The sequence below is a fragment of the Heteronotia binoei genome, chromosome 3 (genome assembly GCF_032191835.1).
Source record: "Heteronotia binoei isolate CCM8104 ecotype False Entrance Well chromosome 3, APGP_CSIRO_Hbin_v1, whole genome shotgun sequence".
Classification (NCBI taxonomy): domain Eukaryota; kingdom Metazoa; phylum Chordata; class Lepidosauria; order Squamata; family Gekkonidae; genus Heteronotia; species Heteronotia binoei.
The window spans coordinates 101,973,391-102,001,357 of record NC_083225.1 but is presented as its reverse complement, the minus strand read 5'-3'; the positions used below and the strand labels follow the sequence as shown (position 1 = coordinate 102,001,357).

The window sequence follows — 27,967 nt, the reverse complement described above, 5'->3', positions numbered from 1 at the left end:
TGGCGGGGCCGAGACCCCGCATATATATATTCCCAATAAAGCCCCCCCTAGTCCATACTAAATCACAGTGGTCAAGCTTCGCGCCAAGACCGTTCATTGGTTGTTGTACAGAGTTGAAATTGATCAGAGTCCATAGGCAGACCTGCCCGCAAAACTACTGCGGAGCAGTAAATTCAGTGGTCATTTCAGGTAGCCGATTCAGTACATAACAGTTGGATCCCCCCGCCCCCAATATCTTAGTTGGAAATCTGAAACATTTGGAATGGCTTACTGGCAAATCTATTATGTTCAGATCAATAAGTCTCTGTTGTGTGTAAATCTGTACGTGGAAACTAGACCGTTAGCAGGAAAGGCCTGTGGCAAATCTTGGAACGTTTAGGATGTCCCCCAAGGTTCCTCAGCATGATCATCCAGCTACACGAAGACCAGCGAGGCCAAGTCAGACACTGCAACGACCTCTCAGAGCCCTTCCCAATAGGCACAGGTGTAAAGCAAGGCTGCGTTCTCGCACCAACTCTCCTTACGATCTTCTTTAGCATGATGCTTCAAAGAGCCGCAGTAGATCTAGATGAGGACGATGGTGTCTACATCCGCTATCGCACCGATGGCAGCCTGTTCAACCTGAGGCGACTAAAGGCACACTCCAAGACAATGGAAAAACTCATCCGAGAGCTACTGTTTGCTGATGATGTTGCACTCGTCTCCCACTCGGTATCAGCTCTGCAGCATATGACGTCCTGCTTTGCAGAGGCTGCCAAGCTATTCGGCCTAGAAGTTAGTCTGAAGAAGACAGAAGTTCTCCACCAGCCTGCACCCCAGGAAGATTATCACCCTCCCTGCATCACTGTGGGTGAATCAGTTCTGAAGACAGTCCAGCAGTTCAGCTACCTGGGGTGCATCATCTCCTCAGATGCCAAGATCGACAAGGAGATTGACAACAGACTGGCAAAGGCAAACCGTGCATTTGGCCGACTGCACAAAAGAGTGTGGAGCAACAAGCATCTGAAAAAAGGCACAAAGATCAATGTTTACAAAGCAGTTGTGATGACAACCCTCATCTATGGCTCCGAATCGTGGGTTTTATACCGTCATCACCTGCGACTCCTTGAGCGCTTTCATCAGCGCTGCCTTCGCACCATCCTCAACATCCACTGGAGTGACTTTGTGACCAACACTGAAGTCCTCAAGCGGGCAGAGGTTACCAGCATCGAGGCACTGCTGTTGAAGACGCAGCTGCGCTGGGCAGGGCATATTTCTAGGATGGAAAACCACCGCCTTCCCAAGATTGCCCTGTATGGAGAACTCTCCACCAGCCATCGAAATAGAGGGGCACCAAAGAAGAGGTACAAGGACTCCTTGAAGAAATCCCTTAGCACCTGTCACATCAACCATCACCAGTGGTCTGACCTAGCCTCAGATCGCAAAGCATGGAGGCACACCATCCACCAGGCTGTCTCTTCCTTTGAGAACGCACGCATAGCTGGTCTTGAGGACAAAAGGAGATTGAGGAAGAATCGCACTGCTACAGGACCAACCCTAAATCAGACTTTTCCCTGCAGCCGCTGTGGCCGGACCTGCCTGTCCCACATTGGTCTTGTCAGCCACCAGCGAGCCTGCAGCAAACGTGGACTATTGCACCCTTCTTAAATCTTCGTTCGCGAAGCCAAGCCGAGAGAGAGGGGGAAACTAGACACGGTCAACACTGATTCTCTTTGCGCATTACATTAAACAGATTGTGCGTGCCCTTCCTTTTCCATGTGATGTCACATTCGCACATCAGTTCTCAGTTTCTGAATGTGGTGCCTGATTAAAAGAAGGCTGATACATGCTTAAGGCGCTTCATCCTTCAACCTCAGTCTCCACCCCGATTTTCCCAGCTTGACTCAGTGGAGGGGTGTATGTGTGCTATTGGGCATTTAAGGAAACTCGCGTATATCCCAGGCGACTCCTAAAAGATGGCCTGGCTCCTTCGTCAAGCGCCCTGCTCCTTTTATGTAGCTACACTAAAACCTGTCGCTGCCGGGCAGAAGGAAACAGGAAGCGAGGCTGATGGCCCATTCCATCGACTCCCCTTTTAGAGGGGGATTTCCAGCCAGTCCCCAACTGGCCCCTTTTCTTCGCTCGCTAAGTCTAACGTCACCGCGTAGGCAAAATCCGCCTTCCCCAGTCTCTTTGCTTTCGCTTTCACCCGAGGAGCTGCTGCTGAGCCGATTAGCTGTCCTATGGTTTGCCCGGCTGGAAGAGGGACACTGCGGGCTTGGAATCCGCAGCCGCGGCCCAGGCGAGGTCTGAGAGCTAAAAAGAGAGAGAGCTCGCTTCCAGGGTACGCTGCTTTGCGCAAAGGGGCAAAGATCGGAGTGCGGAGGCAGTGAGAATAGCTGCAGGGGCCCCAGAGACCAGGGCTGGTTGCGCTCAGGGGGATTCCCAGGGCCGGGGGCATTTACCTTCCTGGATCGTTGGCGCAAAGCACAGCCTTGGTAGATTCTCCAGTACCAGGAGACTCTCCTCCGTTTCCAGCATGCCGAATGTCAGGGAAGAGCTGGCCGGCCTAGCCTGTCTTCTTGCCCCGCCTCTTGGTACTTGTCTTGCGCTGTAGAGAGACAAATCAAGCCTGTTGTGCTCTGTGTGTGTTTCGTCGAGCTTATGGCAAATGGCGATCCTAGGGTTTTCAAGACAAGAGGTATTCAGAAGTGGTTTGCCAGTGCTTGCCTCTGCAGAGCCCTCTGGAATTCCTTGATGGTATTATTCAGGGCTGACCTCGCTTAGCTTCCGGGATGTAATGTGCATAGAGGGGGGACCCTGGCTCAGTTGGCAGAACTTCTTTGGATGCAGAAGATCCTAGGTTGGGTCCCTGGCATATCTGTGTAAAGAAGATGAAAGACCTCAGTCTCTGGAGAGTTTACATTTATTTGCTGCCATATGTTCATTTATAGCAGGAGTGCCAAACTTGCGGCTCAGGGGCCGAATCAGCCCCCCTGAGAGCTCTTATCAGGTCCCCAAGTAACTGGCTGTCATCTGCTTCTTTCTCCCTCTCTCTTTCTTCCTTCTGCATAACAGCTTGCTTTGCAAGGCTTGCTTAATTCCACAGGAGCTACAGAGCAAAGCCTTTGTTTTCTCCATTGGCTGAGGCTCCTCCCTTGGGGGGAAGGGGGAGCTTGCTTTGCCAGGCTCTCTCAATTGCACAACAAAGCTACTGAGCCAAACCTCTCTTCCTTCTATTGGCTGAGGCTCCTCTCTCTCCTGGCCCCCTGGGGTAGGAAGGAAAGACCAGAGCTTTCTTTGTCCAGTTTCCTGGATCCCATGGGAGAGATACAAAGAAAGCACCTTTAAGACCAACGAGTTCTAATGTTTAAAGCATGTTTTATCTTAAGGTTTTTTTTAAAAAAAATCTTTAATTGTGTTTGTCTGTGGGCTTTATAAAGTTTATATCTCTGCTACCTAATCTTAAATAGGTATACACATGTCCCGGCCCAATATGGCTTGACCCAACAAGGTCTCATTTATGTCAAATCCAGCCCTCATAACAAATGAGTTTGATACACCTGATTTATAGCCTGTCCTTGCTGTGACTCAGGTCACCAGTCAGAGAAGACAGTACTGATCTTGCCAAACCAGTGGTCCAACGCAGTAGAAGGCAGCTTCATGTGTTCATGTATTGTGCTAGAACAATATATCAATTACCATTATATTTTTTAAAAGTTTTTCCCTGTCACGGGGACAATGGTGGCTGCTGGGGGCTGATGCAAGGCAAGTCCTTGGAAAGCTGCCATGTAGATGTCCAGTTGCCAATGTGAATGGCTTTGCAAGGAAAGCTACATGGAGAATCATCACTGTGTGGAAACAGTCTGACTTTCTGAATATAAAATGGCAGTAGCATGTTAGGCAACCAATTCCTGCTGGTCTCATTTTTAATATTTTGCATAGATTCAATGTATGTCTTTCATTGGGGCAATGGTGACTCATCATGAATGACTAATTGCACTTCTGCTACAAGTATTTTGTGAAGTGTTTCAAAACTTTGATTTAAACAGTTCTCTGTTTTCATTTTAGTCTAATTATAGTGGGTATTTCAGTACTGGATTTTTAAAGATGAAATGCATTCTGATCCCTAGAAAGGGATACTCTGAACATTCAATCAAGTAAAATTTTAAAATGTTCTTTTAAACAGAAGTAGCTTTTAAAGTTATAATGTACAGTAGCACTCCAAGCCTGATAGTTATGAAAGTTACATTATCCTGTATAACAATATCAATTTCATTTGATATAGTTGCAGATGCAGAAATATTATCATCATGAATTACTATTACCATCAGTAGGATGCAATTTTAAATTATAATGACATTTTTCATGGGACCATTGCACATCTATAGATTTGGTGAGTTCAGATCTAAGTTTTATATTCGTTAGAATTCTGTGAAATCTTTTTATACCAATTTACAGCTTAAATTAAAGGCATTTTTCATTAATACAAATAGTATATGTAGTACAGAAATTGTAGGTAGCCTTATTGACTATGGGGGAGAAATCCAAAATTAGCCATCCTGCAATACCTTTTTATTCAGAACAACCAAAATAAAACCACAAAATAGTGAGTGCAAACTTTTAAGTTCCAAAGAATTCTTCATCATCCTGGATGTTAACTCCAAAAAGTGGGAGTAAAGAAAAAGATGTTAAAGGATGTGGTGGAAGAGCCCAAACATCAACATTTTGTAATTTCCTTCAAATCGAGAAGAAGAATCTTACGCCAAGTCACCCTGTTGACTTCACTCACCAATTTGAAAGCTTAACCACGCATTGTGACATGAGGACAGTAATAAACATAATAGTTATTTTAGACTTCTTCACTCAGAATGAAATATTTGATATTTGTGACAGAAAAAACTGAGAAGAGACTGAGAACCACACTGGACCTAATACTGTGGGTCTGAGGCTGCAATCCTAGATGAGTAACTGAATTGAAAAAAGGCAGCAATGTGTAAGGTTGCCAACAGCCTGGGTAAAAATATTGTCTTCCTTTAATAGAAGTTTAAATGTGTGCAAATAGCTTGGAGATAAACTATGTCACCTGGTAAATAATACCCCATTAAGCCTCTGTTAAAGGGGCAGTATATTTTTTTCCTCCAGGTTGTTGGCAACCCAGCATGTTGAAGCAGAGAGCTGAGGTAGAAAATTTAACCCATTTCTCAGACTATTTCCTCAAAAATGCTATCCCCAGGTTGCTTTAAGCCTACCTAGAGAGGAGGGAAAGCCAGGCACAATATAAGCATCTATCTTTTTTTTTTCACTACCAGTGTTAGAGTTTCAGTCACAGAAACATCAGGGGGGAAGGGAAGAATTAAACCCCTTCTCTCAGAGCCATGACCCCAGCCCTGACGGAAGACCCCATGAAGCTGGTTTTCTACAGTCTTAACTGAATATATTACGTGTTGTATGTGAACTTCCTTCGGCAAAAGACTTTTCTATCAGATGAATCTGATGCTATGAACTTTTTCTACACTGCCGCAAGCAGTTACACCCTTCCAAAGGGCCAAACTACATGATACAATTTCTAATGAGTGACTCATTTTACCCACAGCCACACCTAAGCTGCATAGAATAGTGTATACATGCAAATAATTACCCCATGGTCATTTCGACTCTGAGAAACAGCATGGAGAAGACACCACTGTCTCCAGCTAACTGTGCTTCCAGAGACATTTAAATCCGTTCCCTGCAGCTGCTGTGAGACTGCAGGGAAAGTGAGGCCAATCCAAGAAACCCAGGCCTAACTTGTTAGAAATCATAATAATAATAATAATAAAGTTTTATTTATATCCCGCCCTCCCCGCCGAAGCAGGCTCATGGCGGCTAACAACATATCCATATAATTATACAAAGGTTTAAAATCACATTAATCTTAAAAACATTTCAATTTAAAACATACATTTCAGGTGCTAATTCTGTTCATAAAAATAATGGTGGCAGAAGTCACCTAGCATCAGTCGCTCAGCCGGCAAAGGCCATCCTGAAAAGAGTGGTCTTGCAGGCCCTGCGGAACTGGTCAAGGCTCCGCAGGGCTCGCACTTCTTCCGGGAGCTGGTTCCATAGGTGTGGAGCTGCGATAGAGAAGGCCCGTGTGCGAGTATTTTGTAGTTTTGCCTCCTTTGATCCGGGGATAGCCAACTGGTTCTTCCCTGCTGACCTCAGTATTCTCTGGGGTTCATATGGGGAAAGATCATGTAGGTTTGACCCAGCACCCACTGAAATCAGTGGACTTAGAATGAAGAGACTCTACCTAGGATGGCATTGAAAGTCATAGTAAATCCATGTACAGTCCAACTTTGTAGTGTTTACTTAGAAGTAAGTCTTGTGTTCTCACCCACTGTGTGCAGTGTTTTACTGTTAAGTGCATCTAGGATTGTTGCCCAAGTTGCCATGCTGCACAATTATGCGCATGTCACTAGGACAACTAGTTGCATGCATTGCTAGAGGTATCTATTTTTAATGCACTGGCTTTCATAATTGCACAAGCCAGTTTTTAAAAGGAAGTAGTTTGTTTCTTCAGCTGTTTGAGTGGTTGTAGTTGAAACTTCACTAGCTCCTCCAGCTGTGAATTCACCTCTTTAAATGTAAAGGCCTGGTTTGGAACAAGCAGAAGGTGTGCAACTCCAACAAGGCAGAATTGACTGAACCACTTCAGACTCTGGAAGGTGAATTCCACGTGTATGTTCCTTTGCATTAAAAATTCCACACAGAGAAGAAGCTGTCAGAGCAGGGGGACATGCCCCACCCTTCTTTTTGCTTTCCTACTTTTATATTTGCCAAGAGATTTTAACATCTGGAGCATTTCAAAATATGATCCTCTTCCTGCTATCAGAAGCAATATTGTTCATTCTACCGTTGTTTTCCCTCCTCAGTCTCCTGCATGTGTACACCAGGCCTGACCCTCTAAAGTTCCACAATGCTTTTTGTCTGTCTACAGATGAATAGAATTAATCCTACTCCTACTGTTGAACACACTAGTTCAGGGATAGGCAGTCCCAGCCCATGTGTAAACAGTGGCACACTGGAGCCTTTTTCACGACACTCAGTAGTTTAGAGGATGAAAGATCTCTGGCCAAGGAACTTTGGAAGCACTGCTGGGGTCACCAACATCAGAGAAGGCAAAAGCCATGGTTTATTCCTCTCATTGCTCCTAGACCAACAGAAATGCTAGCCAAGGGGTTGCATACCCCTGTACCAGCTATTCATTTCAGTGAGAGAACAGCAGTGATAGCAAAGCTTAGTGAGATGGTTGCCATGTTTGTGTAGGAGAAAGAGCCATTGGAATAGGTCTACAGCAGGGGTGGCCACACTTAATGTAAGAGCCACATAGAATGAATGCCAGATGTTTGAGAGCCACATGACATGAACATCAGATGTTTGAGGGAAGGAAGGAAGGAAAATAGAGGGGAAGGCGGAGGGAGCAGGAGGTGGAAAGAAAGCAACTTTAACTTTAAATGGATTCTCCAAGCTGCCAACTGGTTGGCTTGGAGAAGTGATTTAAACAGAGAAGTGCCTTTTTCAAGTCTGCTAACGGAGTGGTGGGGGTTCGAGAGGCTCACAATATGTGTTAAAGAGCCACATAGTCTACAGTCTCATTTCAGGTTGTTTCCATGTAGGTTTTTTAGCAGCTGTGGCAAACTTTTCCTGTGCTGAAAAGTATATGAGAATGAGAAAGAAGGATGTGGTTAAATCATAGCCTAGCAGTTACTTATGCTGTTCATCACCTTTTTAGTGTGGGATCATTTATGCTCCCTTATTGATGGCATACTCTGTATGGTTTTGAATTATTTCAAGAAGATGAAGGGGAAACACCTTATTAGTATTATTTTGTCTGTTACATCCCACAAATTGGAAATTTTGCTTTATTTTATTTTATTGGGTTTATATCTCACCCTCCCTGCCGAAGCAGGCTACAGAGACACTACCCAACTATTGTAATAAGAAACAGAGGTTTATTTGTTTGTTACACTTCAGCCGTGCCTTTCCATTAAGGATCTTTGAGCAATGCACATGGTTGCCCCCGTCGATTAATCCCAACAACAATTCAGTGAGGTAGATTTTTGGGCTAGTGAGAAAGACTTAGCTTTCTCACTAGCCCAAGGTTCCCTAGTGAGCTCTATGATTCCACATTCCCATGTTTCTAGTATAACATTCTTTCCGCTATACCACACTGATTTCTATTTCAGTGAAATTATACCTTCATTCATTTTCTGTCGGACCAAAACTTCCCTTGTCCTTAGTTTTTCTACTTTGATCAGTCGCTAAACACCTCATGGCTTGTAGTTGCTTCTCACAAATCCCCTTTCTCAAATGCAACATGCTTACTCTGTTTTAAAAGTTTACCACAAACAGAGGTAGTGCTTCAGAAACAGCAGTGATGGTTCTAAGGTCTAAAGAGAAATAGCAAAATGGCAAGGCCAAGTGACCTTCTCTGGCAGCTGGGTGAGAGCTGTCATATCCATCCCAATTTGGTAGACTTCTCTGTATGCAGTGAAATGACCTGAGCAAGATAAGATGTACAGTGCACTGTATCTATGCTGCATTGTTTTCAATTAGGTGAAAACTCAAGTGTGCATCTTCACCCACTTCTGGGCACAACATGTAGTGCTTGCAATCTGCAGTGACATGTCATGGGCATCTTTTAAAAGCATAACTAGAAGGAGAAGTCAGGGCATCTGAGTTGCAATGGATGACTGTAGGATTGTTTGTTTCCATTAGACTGCTTCAGCACTAATGAACTTCTATGTGTTTTGAGTTAGACAAAGAGGAAGTGTAAAGGAAAGGGAGAAGTCTGGAGGGAGGGCAAACCCAAGAAGAATCTATGAGGATTTTGTGTAGATTATGCTTGGTTGCTCTTTAAAGCAAGTGTACAATGCCCAGACAGCTGTTTTTCAGGATGTTGGAAACTTCCAGCCACTCTCACAAAGATAATAACTTAGGGTTGTTTTTAGTTTAAAGTCTTAAAGAAAAATTACATGATAGAACAAAGCTCCCCATATTTCACTTAGTAATAGGTTAATTGAATGGAGTTCTTTCTGTGATGAGGACAGAACCAGGCAAACATGGTGACAAAAGAATCCCAAACTCTACCTAAAAGAAACTGGTGCTTGTAGACTGAATTATACAATTAAGCATGAAGTTAATTTTACATAATCTATTCTGATAGCACTATATTTAGAATCCTGAAATTGAGAAGACTTGAGATTGCCAGGAAGGAGCTAAGATAAGAACTTGTAAGGCTTCATAAGATACATCACTGGGCAGGGCAGCCAAAAGAAGCTGTGGAGAAAAATGGGATGTATAGACCCCTCACACCCAATCTGAGAGGTTAGTTCCCTTTATCACCTAATACCCTTTTTCCCATTCCCATTATCACCTAATACTCAGGTTCCCTTTATCACCTAATACCCATTTTTAAACACGCCAGTAACCCTGTTTGGGGGGAGATGAAGGCTATGACACTTTTAATTCTGGATCCTGTACTATACTACTTTCCCATTGGAAGCATATTCCAAGCAATAGTATACACACAGCGATTGACTGTCTTATGTACTTAACTACTTTTTAAAAAGTTTCTAAAAGATAAATTTTCATTTTAATTTATAGCATACATCAGTACTATGACTTCGATTTTGTACAGCATACCTGGTAAGTGTTATCAAATCACTTTAGAGATCTTACTTAGAAAAAATTACAATCGGAATAAATGTTCCAGTAATCATTTTATTTATTTATTTAAAATATTTATATCCTGCCTTCTTTCCTTGGACACAGGGTAGCCAACAGTGCAGTTTGAAGCTGCAGAACACAAAACATGGACATCCATTAACAGATAAAAATGTACATATTTTAAAAACACACAACATTTCAGTGGTATTTGCAAAGGAACATAATTAGTAACTGTGTCATTGCTTAGATGGGCAACTAAAGACATGTACAGATGTACATAATTTCAAGCATAAAGTGGAAGTGAATTCACTGTATTTAGGGCAGGCATGCCTATCTTCTTTACCAGCTTGAGTTCAAGAGAAACCCATTCTTCCTGTTTGCAGCAGAATATGGACAGCAAGTCATTGTGGCCTGGAAGCTACCATCCCTCTCTTCGTGAAGTGGTTTTTCAAAATTAAAAAAATGATTTGTTATAAAACGATTATGAATTACAGGTGGTTCTACAACATATACATCTATGTTTTAAAAGGTTTTAAAATGAGCAATAGTTAGCTGAAAACAGGGAAGAAAAACAAGCCAAAGAACAGCATTATACTTGCTTGCCAATGTAGTTGGAAATAGAAGCTGGGCTTGAGCAGTGGAAAGAAAAAATTCTGTGGCTCTTGGTTTATTTGTCAACCTGTGCAGTCTCTGAGTTTTTTTTTTAAATGTAGATGTCAGTGCTTTATATTTGTGCTTCTAGTTCAATTAGTATGAATTAAAGCAGAATGACTTTCACCTGCCATGTTTGCATTATATTTTGCAAAGGCGGGGCGGGGCAGGGCACCCTACTAATACTAATATCGCATGCAGAGTTGAATTTGCACTTTCCAATTCTTGCTAAGATCAGTAACTGCTGTTTTGTCCCATTAGGAACATCTGTATCGCCACTCAACCTGATGATAAAATCACAGAATTTTGAGTACATTTTGTCATGGAAGGCTGGAAATAATACACAGGCACCAACCTATTATAGTGTGATGTATACAAGTTGGGGGTTTGTATTTTTTGTAATATTTATCTCCATTTATTTATTTATTGCCTGCCAGCACCTGCATAGGCTCAGGGTATGTTAAAACATGATTAAAACATACAACCAGTGTTGCCTCTAAGCTGAGTTAGCATCAGCTAGCTCACAGATTTTTAGCCTCCAGCTCACACATTTTTGTCTTAGCTCAGGAAGGATGACCCCAGAGCACACTAATTTATGCAGTAGCTCACAACTTTAATGCCAGTAGCTCACAAAGTAGAATTTTTGCTCACAAGACTCTGCAGCTTAGAGGGAACATTGCATACAACATAATTAAATGATAATACAACCTTAAAATCTATAAAATTATTAATTAATCAATTCACAAACATTGCTAAATTGTTTTGCATATTATGAAAGTGTAATAAGTTACTATGTCATTATTGGTTTAAATATATCTGTTTAAATTCCTGAAACAAAGTTCTGCATGGAAACAAAGTAGATGCTCAAATAAAATAAAATAAGTACAGATTCACACATTACAAAGGCCCCACATGTCTGCCCTGTTTTATTGTCAGGATTTACTTAAGAATTCTGTGCTTAGAACTAAATTCTAGAGGTGCAGGGTCCCAGTTTGGATTGGATAATGGCATGTGGAGAGAGGGGTTTAAGTGTTCCCCCCTGTCATTTTCTCAACCTGGAACAGTTCTGTTTGCCCTGTCAGGAGAGATGATCACTTCTGTATCAATCGACCTGACAATTTAAACATTTAGCCTTGTCATAAATTTAAAGCAATATCCTGTTTCCTTGATGTGCCATCCAAGTGTTAAAGAATAATATGGGGATAGTTTCCCTGTCTTAGATGTATGTCTTAACATAGTGAGCGTTTTCGCACTAGCGTTTACTCTGGCGTAGCACCCCATTTACCTCCGGATCTTTTCCTGCTTTTCGCACCTGTTGCTCCGGCGCTGCGGTTTGCTCCGGCGCTTCAGGGGTTTCACGCCGGAGTATGTTTTTCAACATGCTTCCGGAGTTTTTGAAAACCTCCGGATCCACTCCGCGGAGTTTGCTGTGGGAAATCCATCCACGCCGGATCAACTGCTTTGTGGGCGTCACCCTCTCCCTTTCCGTCCTCCCACCCCATCCACCCCCTTGGCCAATCATCAGCCGTTCGCGGCGCTTCCCAAAAGTGCCCGCACGGCCATTTTTTTTTTAAACTTCATATTTCTTGCGTAATAGCGATATTTCGAAATTAACAAATAGAAAAAAGAAACCCCTCCTGGAATAGCCTCAATTGCCACTTCAATTGGTTTCGTTAGAATTTTTTTTTATTATTGACTTTAGTTGCGTTATTTCGCTGACGTGGCGGGTATGTGAGGTTGCTTTTCCGCTGTTGCGTTATCTTGCAACTACGGAATTGCATTATACATTATACATTGTTGGGGGGGGGGAAATCTAGTGCCGGCGCGGGCCAAAGCGTTCATGTGTGTGTGTTTTAAAAAGGCAATGCCTCCCTCAGCTGTGCCACCAGCATTTCTGGACCTGCACAAAATCGCCATATATAAAATGGGAAGTTGGAGTCCTGCATTCTCCTCCCTGGCTACATTCCGCTCGGTTAGAAAATAGACGCGAGCTCGCTCTTCACACGCGCCACAGAAGGGGAAGGAGAGAATGGGGCGGGGAGCTCTGGCAGCAGGAATCAGTCAGGTCCCCATTGCAGCTGCAAGCGCCAGCCGGGGAGGGGGAAGAGCGCGGAGGAAATCCCAGCTTCGCCACCCGGGAGGGAGCGAGGCTGGGAAAGGAAGAAGCTGCCACACACAAACCCCTCGATTTCTCTCTCTTCGTTATTGCGATATTTCGCAACTTCGGAATTTGTGTTGGGGGGGGGAATCTAGTGCTGGGATTCTCCACTGTGAATGCTTCTGTTAATACATAAAGGGCTGTGGAGGATACTACAGCTGCAGCCAATCCATAAGCAGAAGCGGCACACGTGATGCGGTTTGTCCACGAAAAGAAGGGGAATGAACAGCTGTGACTGCTCGATGTTACGTTGTTACGTAGTTACGCAACCAGACTTGCGCTTAAAAAAAAAATGATTGACAGGGCATCGAACTCAAGTCGATGCCAGTGGGAAAACTATTTGAGCCCGGGCTTCATGGAAAGCGACTCCGCAAAAGAGTCCATGTGCGAAAACGAGGAAAATGAGCCGGACATAATTGCGCCGCGGAATAAGGGGAGCAAACGCTAAGTGCGAAAACGACCAGTGAGTGTGTGTGTGTGTGTCAGTGAAGCTAAGAGCAACACTGCAAGAGTCACTCAAGGTGGCATGGTCATAGCTGAGACACCACTTTTGCAGATATGGCTGTTGATCCTCAAAGGGAGTGGATGCATCTTAGTTTTTATTATTTATTAAAATTCCAATAAAATAATAAATTATAAACACTAAGATGCATCCACCCTCTTTGGGAATAAACTGCCACATCTGCAAAACAGAATGGACAGTTCTAATGGTGATGAGGCCAGAGGAATCCTTGAAGGGCAGCTACTGGGCAGCAGCAGTAGAGGAAGGTGACACTGGTGGAAGATCTTCCACAGACAATGGCAGTGGACACTACAACTAACCCTAGTTAGTACTGTGCAGAAGGAGGCAATGGTAAACCACTACTGAACAACTTTTACCTCAAAAACCATATGATGGGAATCCAAAATGAAAAAAGATACAGCGCTGGAGGATGAAACCTCCAGGCTGGACAGCACTCAGTCAGCTACTGGGAAGAGCTGAGAACAACTATGACTAGTGTTGTTCTTAATTATGCAATTGGTCTAAAGCAAAAAGGATGTTCAATTGTTGACTTGAATGGATGCAAAGGGAAAGTCCAAACCTGTCTGACACATATAATAGGAACATGGAGTGTGAAAAATATGGGTCAAAGTAAGCTCAAAATCATAAAGGTGATTCATATAGTATGCATTTGCTTCTTTCTAGTGATTGTCTCAACACATTGAAGTCAGATGAACAAGAACGTTTCTCCAACAACAGTGCTGAGTAAGTAAGGAGTATTTTAGAAACAGGTGTCCAAGTATGCATTTGAGTCTGCCCTTGAAACTACAAAACAGAACATCTAATAGGTAATTTTTTGACACTTAGGGTCTTTTGTAATCACTTTCATTTTGTATAAGTAGATTTATAATACGTCTCCATAGATTTAGACAGTCATGGTCTGCTTAAACACAACTGCTTGGAGTGTCTTAAGTATGAAAAGAACTTTGATTCCGTTTATTCTGTTCTGTGACTTTTGCTGCCTACTCCCAGTTCTCTAGGTAAGATTCTCTATACAGCTAATATATAAGTAAGTTCATGTGGATGATTTTCAGCTTTGAGCATAACTGCAAAATGATGCTTTAACTTATATTTTAAATCTATACCATGCTGATGGTTTGGAAGAGTGGGCTGGAACACAAACAGGATGCTGTTTCTACTTGCTGATCACATGCTCCCCAGAAGCCAGTCAAAATGAAAAATTCTCTCATCCTTTAAAAAAAAATCTTCTGCAGGTCTTAAACAAAAGAACATTTCCAAATCATGAAGCTACTGCCCGAATATTTCCCTATACCACCTTTATGTTTAAGGTGTCAACTGTTGGGGCCCCAGCCCAGGAGAGAATCTGATGATCTCATTACACAAGATGTCTGACATGAATTGGGTAGGGAAAAACCACAACCTGACTCATGTTAGATGTGTGACTGAAGACTTACCTTTCACAGTTCTTTCTGCCTTCATTCTGCCAAGCAGCCCTGTGCAGTAGCAAGAGGCTTCAGCCTTCTCTCCTTTCCATCTTGTGTCTTTTGGCACAAGATTTCCATCAGAGACTCAGGCGCCCCCCCCCCCCCCCCGAGACCTTTTTTAGCCACAAAAGGGCACAGGGTAGAAGTGTGGAAAGGCTGAAGAATCTCCTGATACTGGGCTGAGCAGCAGAGTGGAATGTGAGCAGAAAGTAGTTTGAAAGGTAAGTAAGTCATACATCTTACATCTAACCAGATTGGGGTTTTTCTCAACCTAACGCATGTCAGACATCTTGTGTAATGAGGCCCTGAGAAATTTGGGGAGAGGAAGGTCACAAGTGCTTGAATTTCACTGGTAATTTTCAGCTTGTTGTGCAAAACAAAGGGTGATTCTACCCTTTCCAGAGTAGAGCCAGTTTGGTGAAGTGGTTAAGTGTGCGGACTCTTATCTGGGAGAACCGGGTTTGATTCCCCACTCCTCCACATGCACCTGCTGGAATGGCCTTGGGTCAGCTATAGCCCTGGCAGAGGTTGTCCTTGAAAGGGCAGCTGCTGTGAGAGCCCTCCCCAGCCCCACCCACCTCACAGGGTGTTTGTTGTGGGGGAGGAAGGTAAAGGAGATTTTGAGCCGCTCTGAGACTCTTCGGAGTGGAGGGCGGGATATAAATCCAATATCTTCTTCTTCTTCTTCTTCTAGATCGTGGGTAATGGCAGAAAAGTGAAAGTGAAGCAGAAGGCCTGGTGGTGGAAATATTAATTACCGTATTTTTTGGACCATAAGATGCACTTTCCCCCCAAAAAAAGTGGGGGGAAGTGTGTGCGTCTTATGAAGCGAAGGTACGTACCTTCCTCTGGGGGGGGGCGATCCGCTGCCTCCACCTCCGATCCCGGCGCTTCCCCCGCGCTTGCCTGCCTGTCTCCAGCTTCTTCCAGCAAGCGCTGGGATCACTCCACGTGGCCCCACCGCAAACCCAGCGCTTCGCAAGCGCCGGCTGTGGAGAGGGCAGTGTGCTTCCTCCTTGCCTGCCTGCTGGCTCCAGCTCTGACGCTTACAGCAAGCGCCAGGATTGCTCCCTCCGCCCTCCAATCCCAGCGCTTGCTTTAAGCGTCAGAGCTGAAGCCAGGCAAGGAGGAAGCACGCTGCCCTCTCCACAGCCGGCACTCGCGAAGCGCTGGGTTTGCGGTGGAGCAATCACAGCGCTTGCTGAAAGAAGCTGGAGCCAGGCAGGCAAGCGCAGGGGAAGCGCCAGGATCGGAGGCAGCGGATCGCCCCCCAGGAGGAAGGTGCGTCCTATCGTCCGGATCGCCTTATGGTGCGAAAAATACGGTAAATGCATCTGGGAGAAGGACCTGCTTAGCATCCACAAGCTCATTGATCCCCTGATGTATTTTTATTCACGTTCATTCCTTCCTTCTGTTTATTGCATTTTTGTCATATCTTTGTTCCATGGAATTCAATTTCAAACAGTTTTATTAGTTTAAGAAGAAAAGGAAAAGAAGGGGAGAGGGAATGGGGAGATATAGAACAAATTACATTCCAGTGTTATTTTGTCTAGAAAAACTTTCAAAAATTTTGATTCTACAATTTTTTCTTATTATAGATTTATTCTCTGATATTATTGTCTAAATTGCACTAAATTAATTAGACATTTTATGATATACTCCATTTGTTACACTTGTCCAATAAATTTGATAATCCCAATAGAGGAAAATTTTATAATACAAAATTCAGGAAAAAATTAGTTCACATCAGAGAATCTCAGAAGTCTTGGTTATCTAACCAGGCATAAAGTTTAATCCAACATTATCTTGCTTCTTCTTTAGATTTCCCAGTTAACAACTGGGATAAGAAATCCATCTCTGCTGTTTCCAAAACTTTTCCCACTAAGTCCATTTTTGTGGGGATTTCCTGAGACTTCCATCTTTGCACAAGGAGAATTCTAGCAGCAGTATTGAAATGTGCCAACAGATGTCTCTTCTCTTTAGAATAGTCCTCAGGAAATATATTCAATAAAAATAGTTCTGGTTTAAAATGAATCTGTGACTTGGTGATCTTCTGTAACATTTCATGAACCATTTTCCAGTATCTTTTCACGGTTTCACAGGACCACCACATATGAAAGAAAGAACCAATATGTTTAGTAGTTTTCCAGCATTTCTGTGGTGTCAAATACCATCTATAAAACGTCTTATATAAATTTTCTTTGAAAGTTACTGACCTAGTTAATTTGAGGTTAAATTTCCACAGTCTATCCCAGTCTTCTAATGCAATATTATATCCAAAGTTTTTTGCCCATTGAACTATACAATCCTTTATGACTTTGTCATGTGTCTTCATTTGAAGTAGATAAGCATATATTTTGAAATTAGCTTTTCTTGTGATCCGAACAGAATTTTATCAAATACATATTGTTCTGTATTAAAACCTGTCATCTTATCTTTAGCATATCTCGATTTAACTTGCATTCTCAACCACCAGCTCATTTTAATATCCACATTTTCCAATTCTTTATTTTTCAATTGATTATCTTTTCCCAGCAAGTCATCATTCTTATAATTCTGATCTGTTTTTAAAAGATTTGTATGAGTAAATGCTTCTACTGGTGAGACCCATCTTGGAATTTTTTGATAAATTCTCGGTTTTCAGCCATGTCCAAACGTGGTACAAAGATTTTCGAAGCCAATGATTTTTAAAATAGGAATGAACTTCAAGTCTTTGGTACCACAAATATGCATGCCAGCCCATAGTCAGATCATGTCCTTCTAATCATTATTGTCTCTTGTCATTCAGAAGTATCCAGTCTCTCACCCATAGCAATGCAGACGCTTTATAGTATAACTGCCAATCTGGCAGGTCCAAGCCTGCTCTTAACTTAGAATCCTGCAATGTTTTAAGTTTAATTCTGGGGTTTTTGCCTTGCCAAACATATTTAGCAATCATCCTGTTCAGTTCCTGAAAAAATGCATTGTTTAAAAATATTGGTATAGTTTGAAATAAAAATAATAATCTTGGTAAAATATTCATCTTTACTGAAACTATTCTTCCCATTAAAGATAGATTTAAGTCATGCCATTTTTCCAAATCTTTTCTAATTTCTTTAAGCAAGTTGTCATAGTTATCGTCTTTTAAATTACTACATTTATTTGAAATCACAATAGCCAAATATTTAATTTTTTTTTCATGTAAAAATCCTGACTTCTGCTGGAAAGATTGAATTTGTTCTGTCGTCATATTCTTTGTCAAAAATTTTGTTTTGTAGTAATTAATCTTTAATCCTGCATGTTGACCAGATTGCTTAATCTTATTTATAAGGCAATCAATTGAGTCCATCGGCTGTTCTAAAATGAAGACTAAATCATCTGCAAAAGCTTTAAGCTTATACTGTTCATTTTTAATAACAGCTCCTTTTATGTTTGGGTCTTCCCTTATTTGATTATTCAACATCTCTAGAGATAAAATAAAAAGTAGCGGTGACAGCGAACAGCCTTGTCTTGTACCTTTTTTAATTTTAATAACTTCTGTTAGTTTGCCATTCACTGTCACTGTCACCCTTGCATTTTGTAGAGAATATATTGCTTTTACTACTTTCAAAAAATTCTCACCACATTCCATGCTTTTCAACTGTTGTAACATGAACTGCCAACAAACACTGTCAAACGCTTTCTCAGCATCCAAACAAATTAGTGCCAGTTGTTTCTCTGGGTGTCTCTCATAGTATTCAAAAACATTACAAACTGTCCTTACATTGTCTTTTAAATATCTTTTAGGGAGAAATTCAGCTTGATCATAATGTATTATAGATTGTAAAACTTTCTTCAGACGTTGTGCCAATATCGTGGCAAAAAATTTATAATCCACATTTAAAAGAGAGATTGGACAATAGTTTTTAATATCTTTCAGGTCATTATTTTCTTTTGTAATCAAAGATATTGTGGCTTCTTGCCATGAAGGTGGTATACAACCTTCTTGGATCTTTTCAATAAGCTGCTTAAATGGTAAAAGTAAAGAGTCTTCATAAGCTTTATAAAATTCTGCAGGCAGACCAGGTCTGACCAGGTCTGCCTACAGAATTTTATAAAGCTTATGAAGACTCTTTACTTTTACCATTTAAGCAGCTTATGTGGTCCAGGTGATTTTCCATTCTTTTGAAATGTCATTGCCTCTCCAAGTTCCCTTATTGTTATTGGTTCATTTAAGATTTTTTGTTGTTGCTCTGTAAATTTGTTAAGATTATTTTGCTTAATGTATTCTTCTAGCTCTGTTTTCTGAACTTGCTTCTCTTCATATAGTTTTCTGTAAAACTGCTCTACAATTTGACGTATTTTTGGGACTTCTGGGGAAGGAAGTTTAACTAAAAGAGTAAATTCAGATCTTTTGAATTTGGTAGTTTAAACTTGTAATTTGTGAGACCGAAATTTTTAGTATTTTTATTTTTTTTTTAATTTCTTCTAACCCTTTGTTTTTTGTCTAAATGTCTGAACCCAAGCAGACTCGACAAAGGGCTCTTTCATTAGAGAAAATGCAGGACCAAATGGAGGCCATGGAAGCCAGAATAATGAAAGGAGTTAAGAGAATGATAGATGAACTAAAGGAAGAAATTATTACAGAGATTAAAAAAGAAGTGGATGATCTCAAAAAAAAAAAAAACTGAGGAAACAGCTAAGAAAGTGCAGGGGGTAGAAGAGAAAGTAAAAGTACATGATACCATTTGTTGAAAATTCAAGAAAAAGTGACAATCCACGACTGTAAATTAATGGAAACTCAGATACGTCTGAGAGGAGTACCTGAAGCAGAGAATGGTGACTTGAAAGGATATATAACAAAAATAATTGCAGAATTTCTAGAATAAGACCCTGATGAGACCAAAAACATGTATGATCACATGTATAGAGTTAATTCACTTTTTGCCAAGAAAAACAATTTACCAAAAGATGTTGTTATAAGATATATGACAAAGGAAATGGTGGGAAGGATCATGAACAAAAACTTTGAACAGTCGCTGATAGTAGGAGGCAGTAAAGTGAGAATCATGAAGGAGCTGCCAAGACAAGTGATAAACGACAGGAGAACATACAAAAAGTTGACAGAAAAACTGAAAGACAATGGCACGAGGTTCAGATGGATAATACCCGAAGGTTTGAGTTTTGAACTTCAGGGGAAGAGAGTTACAATTGCAAATGCTCAGGAGTTGAGTAGATTTTTTGAAGAAAATACGATTTGACGTATTTTTTGTTTTTGACTTCTTTCTTCATTATTCTCATCTTTCAATGACGTAATTATTCTTTTGGCCTTCTCTTTTCTCATCTTATACGCCAACTACCTTCCAGGTTTATTGACATGTTCAAAAAAGTTTTGTCAAGCATATCTCAGTTTGATCTCCATCTCTTCCATAAGAATAAGATTCAATTTATGTTGTGTTTCTTTCAACTTTTTTTTTTAATTCACCTTTTGCTGGTTGTTTTTTTAAGGTTATTTTCAGCCTCTCTGGCTTGTAACATTAAATTTTGATATTTTTCAGCTCTCTTTTTTTTTCTTACTTTTATATCTAATTGCAAGACCTCTATAGTAAGCTTCGGCAGTGTCCCAAACTATTTGCATCTTAACATCTTGTGTTATATTCTGTTTGAAAAAGTACAGCCTTAGATTCTTTAAGACATTCTTCATCTTTCAACACTGAAATGTTTGAATTCCATGCTTTTCTCACCCGCAGGCCTTTTAACTTTATCATTACAGGACTGTGGTCTGAAATAACTCTTGTTTGAATTTCTGTATCAACTAGATCTTTAATCAGACTTGCCGAAAGCCAACACATGTTGATTCTTGACTAAATTTGGTGGCTGGATGAGTAATAGGTAAAGTCTTTAGAATTAGAATATCTTGTTCTCCATGCATCTACCAATTTCGTTTCTTCTGCTAATTTCCAAAAACTTTTTGGCAACTGAGAGCCTTTACATTTCGTCTGTTTAGACATTTTTTTATCCAGCTGTCTATCCGGAACTGCATTGAAGTCTCCTATCAAACAGTATTCTGCATATTCCAAATTTGCTAATTTAAAATGCAGATCCTGGAAAAATTTCTTTTGATGATTATTTGGAGCATAGATATTTGCCAATAATTTTTTTTATTGTCTACAATGATTTCTACTAATAAAATTCTTCCATCTTCAGAAGCAAATTGCAATTGTAGATTAAATTCATCTTTAATATATTTTGCCATTCCCCTTTTCTTCTTATACTTAACTGTTGCTGTAAATAAATTACCTAGTTTTTTATTTTTTAAAAAATGTTGATCTTTCATTAGGATATGGGTTTCTTGTAAACAAATTATGTCCATTTCTAATTTTGCCAAATACCTAAATGTCTTCCTCCTTTTTGCAGGAGAGTTAAGACCGTTCACATTAATTGAAACTATTGGAGCCATTATGGATTTGAGTTATTATCTTTTTTATCTTTTTTGGAGTGTTGCCTTGTATGATATCTCCGTGGTTCATTTGGATTTTCTTCCCCAGAAACTTCTCCTACCAACTCCTCTTCATCCTTCTTCTCTTTGCTTTCTTTTTCCTTCATTCTCTCAAAAAAATGTTGTGCTTTGAAGATGGAATTTATCCTGTATCTGTTCTCCTGGTAATGTAAACAAAAGACCCTCTGGCATTAACCACATATAAGGTATTTCTCTTCTTCTCAGAAAGTCTGTTAGCTCTTGGTATTCTCTCCTCTTCTGTCGTACGGGCCAAGGAACCTCCCTCAGGATTTTCACAGCATTTCCAGCTATCATCATTGGTCTATCTCTTACTTGTTTTAAAACATCATCTTTGATCCTCTTTCTTGTGAATTTCAAATGTGCTTCACTAGGCAGCTTGTTTCTTCTTGTATACTTCGAGGGTACCCGTCTAACTTGATCAAATTCTTCTTCCATCCTTTCAGGAGTCACCTGTAAAATTTCAGCCAAGGCTTCACTTAAGATTTTTTGTAAATCTTCGTTTTTTTCTTCTGGTATGTTTTGGAACCTCAACATATAAGCTGCTCTGTCTACTTCCAACTGCAGGAGTCTAGAGTCTTGTATGCTCTGTTGTTTTTCCATACGTTCCATCTTTTGAGTATTCTGTCACTTGGCCTTCCAGTATTTTTAAGGTCTTGTTGGTTTCAGTTGTCTGTATAGTAATTTCTGCTAGGTCTTTTTTAATCCCTGCCATCTGCTCACCCATGTTATCAACTTTGCTAGTTAATTGCACTATAGCAGTCATTAAGGCAGCTTGCATCTCTTTCATGTCTCCTTGCATGGGCATAAATTTAGCTGGTCCAGAAGGAGGATTAGGTGAAGGAAATATTTGTTTTCCTTCTTTGTTGTCTTTTTTTTTTTACAGAGTCCTTAGGTCCACTCATTCTTGCTGAAAATGAAAACACTCCTTGGCAAAAATCCAATAGCACTTCTTCCACATTTGTGTTGAAACGCTTTGTTCTTATTTATGTCAGATAGACTAAACTGCAGTGCAAAAATGAAAACAACCTTCTGACTTCTTTCAACAATTTATAGCAGACAAAACAAAGCTGAGAATAATGGTCAACACGCCCTTTCAGTTCACCACCGTAGATAGCCAATAAGGAAAAACAGCTCAATTCATTTCCCAAAACTGCAGTCCTTGCCTGCTATGTAAAGCAAAGTTAGTTCAAATGCAATCCACCTCACCACCAAGTCTTTCTGTTAAATCCCAGGTCTCAAAATTTCAAAATAAAGATCTGTAATCCAGATCTTTATTTTGAAATTTTGTAATGATTATCCTATTTATAATCCAAGAAGGAGAGCTAACAGAGAGCAGGAGGAAAAAAGCCACAGGGAAAAAAACAAAAGCAAAAGCTATACATAAAGCAAAAAAAATCAATAATCCAAATGGAGCAGCCATCAAGTATAAATCTGTAATCCAGGGCTGATCACCCTATTTGTAATGTAATGTAAGCATGAGCCACCAAAAAAACAAACAGAAAATCAATAATCCAGAGAGAAAAGGGAAAAAAACAGGAAATCCAAAAATAAAAACATATAGATGCACAAAGAGCAAAATCCCAAGCCAACAGTCTTTAAAACTAAATCCAAAAAATAATCCAACCACAGATATGCACAAAATAAAAATAAAATACCAGATAAAATAATTATATCCACAAAAATAGGTAAAAATCCACACAAAGTTAAAAATCCAATTCTAAAAAGCTATAAAGCTATAAAATATTCTTCTTACAATCAAAAGTCCTACTAGATCTTGTAGTCAATCTCAGACAGTCAGCAACATTTAATAAATTGTGAATTTATTTATATATTCAGTCCAGGCACTTGAAGGCACTTCAAGATATTTTTAAAGTCAGCCATCTCTCAGATCCCAATGCTCTTGTCCGCAAACAACTTTCCCAAGAAGCAAAACATTTTCATCCCCCTCAAAGGGATTTTAAAACGAATCAGTTTAAACCAGCTGTCCATCACAAATTGATGAAGTCTTTTGCCACAGGTATTTTCAATATATCAGGTTGGGCAAACTTTTCCAAACCTTGAAAAGAGAAAGAGGGAGCGTTCCCCCCCACCTCCCAGTCTCTTGCCTTGGACGCAGTTTGCTCCTGACTCTCCTTTACCCTACTGCAAGCTAACAATACAGATAGAATTAAAGAGAAGAACACTTACAGTAGAAAAGTCCTTATTCTTAAAGATCTGGAACTTGAAGATCGAGAATGTTAAGAGTGGAAAAGAAAACAGAAAAAAAGAAACCGGTGGCTGACTTTTTTGTCATTTAAAAATGGCGATCAGGATGCTGATGCTCAGGCGAAGCGGGATCGGGAAGCAGCCGTCTCCACTGGCATTCCCGATCTACCGCTCTGCAGCCTTTGCTTTCCGAGACCCTTCTGGGTCTCGGAATCAGGTCGACCTTCTGGGGGGGACCCCTCAACAAACCAATTTAAAAGCAGTTTGAGATGTGACAGTCCGAGCCGTTTTCAACTTCAAGTTGCTGGAACCGGAAACTCCTTCCATGGAATTCAAAGTGGAATTCACCAGGGGTCAATTTCAAAAGTCCAAAAATTAGCAAAAGTCCACCACCTAGAAGAATTCCACTGAGCAGCTTTAAACAAAAACAATACTGGAAGTAAGAATGCTTCATCATCATGATTCTGTGCTTTAGCCTGTGTTTGGTCATTTTCACTGCACATTTCCTCCATTTGAGTTCTAGGTATCCATCAGCCTGTTTTGTTTTCTTACATTTCTCTGTAAGCACAGGCTAAACGGGAAGGCAGAGGACACTTGGAAGCAATCATGTCAACCACTCTCATAATTTCCCTCTTCCATTAACTGTGTCATGTACAGAAACACAGTCATATCAACCAGAAACTAATCCATTAAGATTCAACTGTCTACTAAATCCTAACCTAAGCAAATAGTACCTAAGCAAATCCTAACCTAAGCAAATGATGAGAGGAGAAGAAGGGAGAGCCTGTTCTGGTATGTAAAATCCTGTAGAGTTTGTCAGAGTACAGAGAAAGCAGTGTGGGAGACGGTGAAGTAGATGAGCTGAGCATGCAGTCTTTTCAAAGGCCCTTTTTGCACGTACATCCACTCCAGTTTTTTTCAGCATTAGATTTGAGGTGATTAACCCCATGGTAAAACAGCATCCAAAAAACCTAGGGCTAACAGCAGGCTAAAACCAAGCCAACTGCTGAAGTGAGGTAATGTAATGTAGAATGGGGGGGGGGGGGACAGAATAAAAAGGTTGAATTCAATTTTAGTGCAGAATTGCTTAGTCGAGACACCTGTACTGGAATAGCAGGGTCAATGTAGAATCCTGTACACATTCCTCATTATGCATCCCCACATTTACATTGTGGAGCCAGTTGCTGGAGGCCAGTACTGAAATAGATACGAGTGGCTGGAACCAAAAAGCTGGGATTCTAACTTTATACCCCCAAAATGTGAAGATAGAAATAAGATTATTCCCAGAGTGTGTTGGATTGGAGCCAGAATCTCTTTGGTAGATCAGTATGCTAATCAGTGCATTGGAAAGATATCTTTCAAGGAAGGGGAAATGGTCCAGATAGAATGACAAGCTAGGTTATATGGTTACCATTTGTTTAGCTTGAATTCCAGGGGAAAACATAGTGAACAAAATAAAATTAAAAGAGATGCATAGCCTTTCTGGAGGATCAGTGAAGGGATCCCAGCTACTTAAGCATTTATCATAGAGCCTGGTCTTGGTGCCAGCCACTGGCCACACCCACTTGCATAGGGAACCTTCAGGACTTGTGGGGGTGCCTCACTTGCCTCTATTTCCACATTATTTCCTTTTTCTCTCTTCCTGCCAACCTGCATATCCTTTCCCCTTTCCCTGCCTCATTCTCTTCTTCTCAGTCGTTTGCAAAGCTACGTTTTATCTGCCTCCCATCTTCAGCTATATTTATTATTTATTTACTTCCTTTATACCCCACCTTTTTCCCCAGCGGAGATCAAAGCAGCTTATCTTATTCTCCCCTTCTGCTTTTTTATCCACACAACAGCCCTGTGAGGTACATTAGGCTGAAAGTATGTGACTGGTCCAAAATCACCCACTGAGTTTCTCAGAAAGATGGGGATTTGAACCTGGGTCTCCCAGACCTCCTCTGAAGCTCTAGCTGCTGCACCACACTAGCTTCATAGGGGGGCTGCTGTCGAACAGTAGGAAGCAGTCAAGCCTAGTTGAGTCATGCAGGGTGGGTGGTATCAAGTCACCCAGAGGGTGCTACCAGGCCCAACCTCCAAGTGGGACCTAGAAATATCTCAGAATTACAACTAAAACCAGAGTTCTGTCCCCCCTGGAGAAAATGCCTGCCTTGAAGCTAGGGCTGCCAAGCTCCTGGGTAGGGCAGCGGTTCTCCTGCTCCTGAGGTCCCCAACCCATCGGCCTGCATTGGGCCGGCAGGGGGATCCGTTTCTGATGTTGCCAGCACAATGACATCACTCACAAGTGATGCCATCACACCAGTGACATCGCATGCCAGCCGCTCTAGGAGCTTCCAGGAAAACTCTGTGGTTTTCCTAGACACTCTTGTAATTTTGGAGGGAAACTCTATAGTACCATAGGAAAAAATCACCCGTCAGAGGCCGCGGGGGACTTGGCAACCCTACTTGAAGCATGGACTTGATGGCATTATATCTAGCTGAAGCCTCTCCCCTCCCCAAACCCTTCCTTCCTCAGAATCTGCCACAAAATCTCCAGGAATTTCCTAACCTGGAGCTGGAACCCCTAGTCAGACCTAGCCCTAAGGAGTCCTCCCTCAAAGACCAGCATAGGCCTGGAAAGGGCCATGTTCCCTCCTCCTGCCTTTTACTGACAGAACTGTTGGAAGAGGAAGACCTGATGTTGTCTCTTAGCCTCAGACTGCAGAGGGGAGAGTTTTACAAGAGAATTAGACAGGCAGACTGTGGGTTTCCTTCCTTTTACTCTCCCTGCCTCTGTCACATTGATGTGTAGGCTGATAACACAGAAATGACCTTCCTTGCTTGCTTCCTTCCTTCCTTCCTCCCTCCCCCCTCCCCCCCCGTCACACACACACACAAAGAAGGAGCACGCTGCTAACTTCTTTGGCACAATGGCGGCTGGATGCCTCCCAGCATCCAGACTCATCCAAGAGTTAGCTTAGACTCTGTCTCTAGCTCTAAGCTTTACTGTCTAGAATGTAGTCCCTAAATAAAAGGGTCTTGAAATTAGTCTTGAAATTGACAAGTGGCTCTGTGTAACTTTGTAACTCTGCCAACACACTGAAAACAAAGAGCTTCTGTTGCGTGTAGCCTAAATTGAGATGTGATACTTGATTAATTATACTAGTTACTCCTAGTAAGAACCAAACTTAGAGCACTGTGGTTGCCTAGCAACAGCCACTGCAGGTATCTGTTGCTTACAGCTATAGGTGCTCCTTTTATCATTTTCAGGTTTTTTTAAGCCCCCTCCAATGTATTTTTATTTTATTTAGATTTCAGATTTTTTTCTGCAAACCAGTGGTATTTTTCAGGTTTGTGGAAAGATCTATCTTGCCTGTTCACAGCTCCAGCCATTGGATTTAATTATCCAAACATTTGGCCAACTTTGCTATTAATATACAGATTTTATATTACATTAGTAACAGGAAAGCAGAGATTTCCATCATTCTTGAATCTAAGATGCTAATGTTTCATCGGAGTCAGTCATTAGGAAAGAGGCTGATTGTTGAAATCACTGTACATGCCAAAGTATTTAAAGTGACATAACTTTAAACAATGAACATTATGTCTTCCCTCCTCAGATTCCAATTGACAGAGGTTTAAGCATCAGGATCCAGCCTCTATATATTACATATGTATGCATTCATAGGTTTACTGTGCAAGTATAAAGTCAAATATATGGTCCTGACTGCTTAAACTTTTGGTTCTGTTTTCAAGCATGTTTCTAGACCTTAAGACTGAAGATACAAGTCTAAAAATATGTGGGCACATTGAAATTCCAGACCCTGGCAGTAGGATTGGCAGGCCTTCTGGTGGTTAAAGGACCTAGCAACAGAGGAGGCAGCAAGGGCACAGCTCTAGCAAGCAATAGGAACAGTGGCCTGGGAAGCAAATAGTCAATTAAGATTTGGATGGCAAGATAAAGTATATACCAGCTTGACTGGTACCCAGCATTATTGCCAGTATGCATGCTGTTCTTTTATTTGCTGGTCTAGATCTAACTAAAAAAAATTATACTGTCTTGCTTCTATTTAAAGTAATTATCAACACATCAAGGAGTGCTCCAATATCACACATTTATTCTGTAATCTGACAAAGGAGTTTACAAATCCGTGCAAGATGTATGTAATAGCAGTGAAGACATTCCCAGAACATGCAGCAAATTATTCAGCATTCATATTCAGTCCATACCTAAATAGTAAGTACATTATTCTATATTCATAAGCATTTTTCAGTCTTGCTGTTATGTACATCACTGCAAATATCCTTGCTTCTTGGAAGAATGCACGTAAGCTTTCTCTGTGAGCTTCAGGGATGTCCTTGATTAGACCAAATTAAATTTGGGTATCATTACAGAATAGCAGGGCTGGCCCTCCCACTAGGCAAACTAGGCAGTTGCCTAGGGTGCGGAGGGGCGGCAAATTGGGCCCTTGTCTCCCCCCCCCCTCCGGTGCCCCAGGCAAGCCCTTAACAAAACACGCAGGCGCTTACTTTTAGCTGGTGAGCAGGGGGAAGGGAGCAAGTGGAGCGCCGCTGCTTTTAACTGCGGCGGGCAGGCAGGCAGACAAGCGGAGCGCTGGGCGGGGGGACCGGACACCACGGAGCGCCAGAGAGGGACGCTGTGGTGCTACAGGGGTGAAGCCGTGGGGGTTGCTTTGGGGGGGCGCCAGGCAGCAAGTCTGCCTAGGGCGCCCCAGGGCGTTGGGCCAGTCCTGCAGAACAGCAAATTGTCAATTATTTTAATTGCATTTTTATTGTACTGGCACATTTTGGAT

The 27,967-nt window shown here is 41.4% G+C and overlaps 1 protein-coding gene across 1 annotated transcript in view; it reads left to right on the top strand.

The window, feature by feature from the left end:
• The first annotated feature begins 4,305 nt into the window (after positions 1–4,305).
• Positions 4,306–27,967, top strand: part of IFNAR2 (interferon alpha and beta receptor subunit 2) — a 38,386-nt gene continuing 14,724 nt past the window's right edge. The window contains exons 1-4 of the mRNA XM_060235269.1: positions 4,306–4,375; positions 9,631–9,672; positions 10,606–10,729; positions 27,230–27,390. Of these exons, the coding sequence (XP_060091252.1) occupies positions 4,336–4,375; positions 9,631–9,672; positions 10,606–10,729; positions 27,230–27,390 (367 nt within the window). The 5' untranslated portion in view covers positions 4,306–4,335. The remainder of the gene's footprint in view (positions 4,376–9,630; positions 9,673–10,605; positions 10,730–27,229; positions 27,391–27,967) is intronic.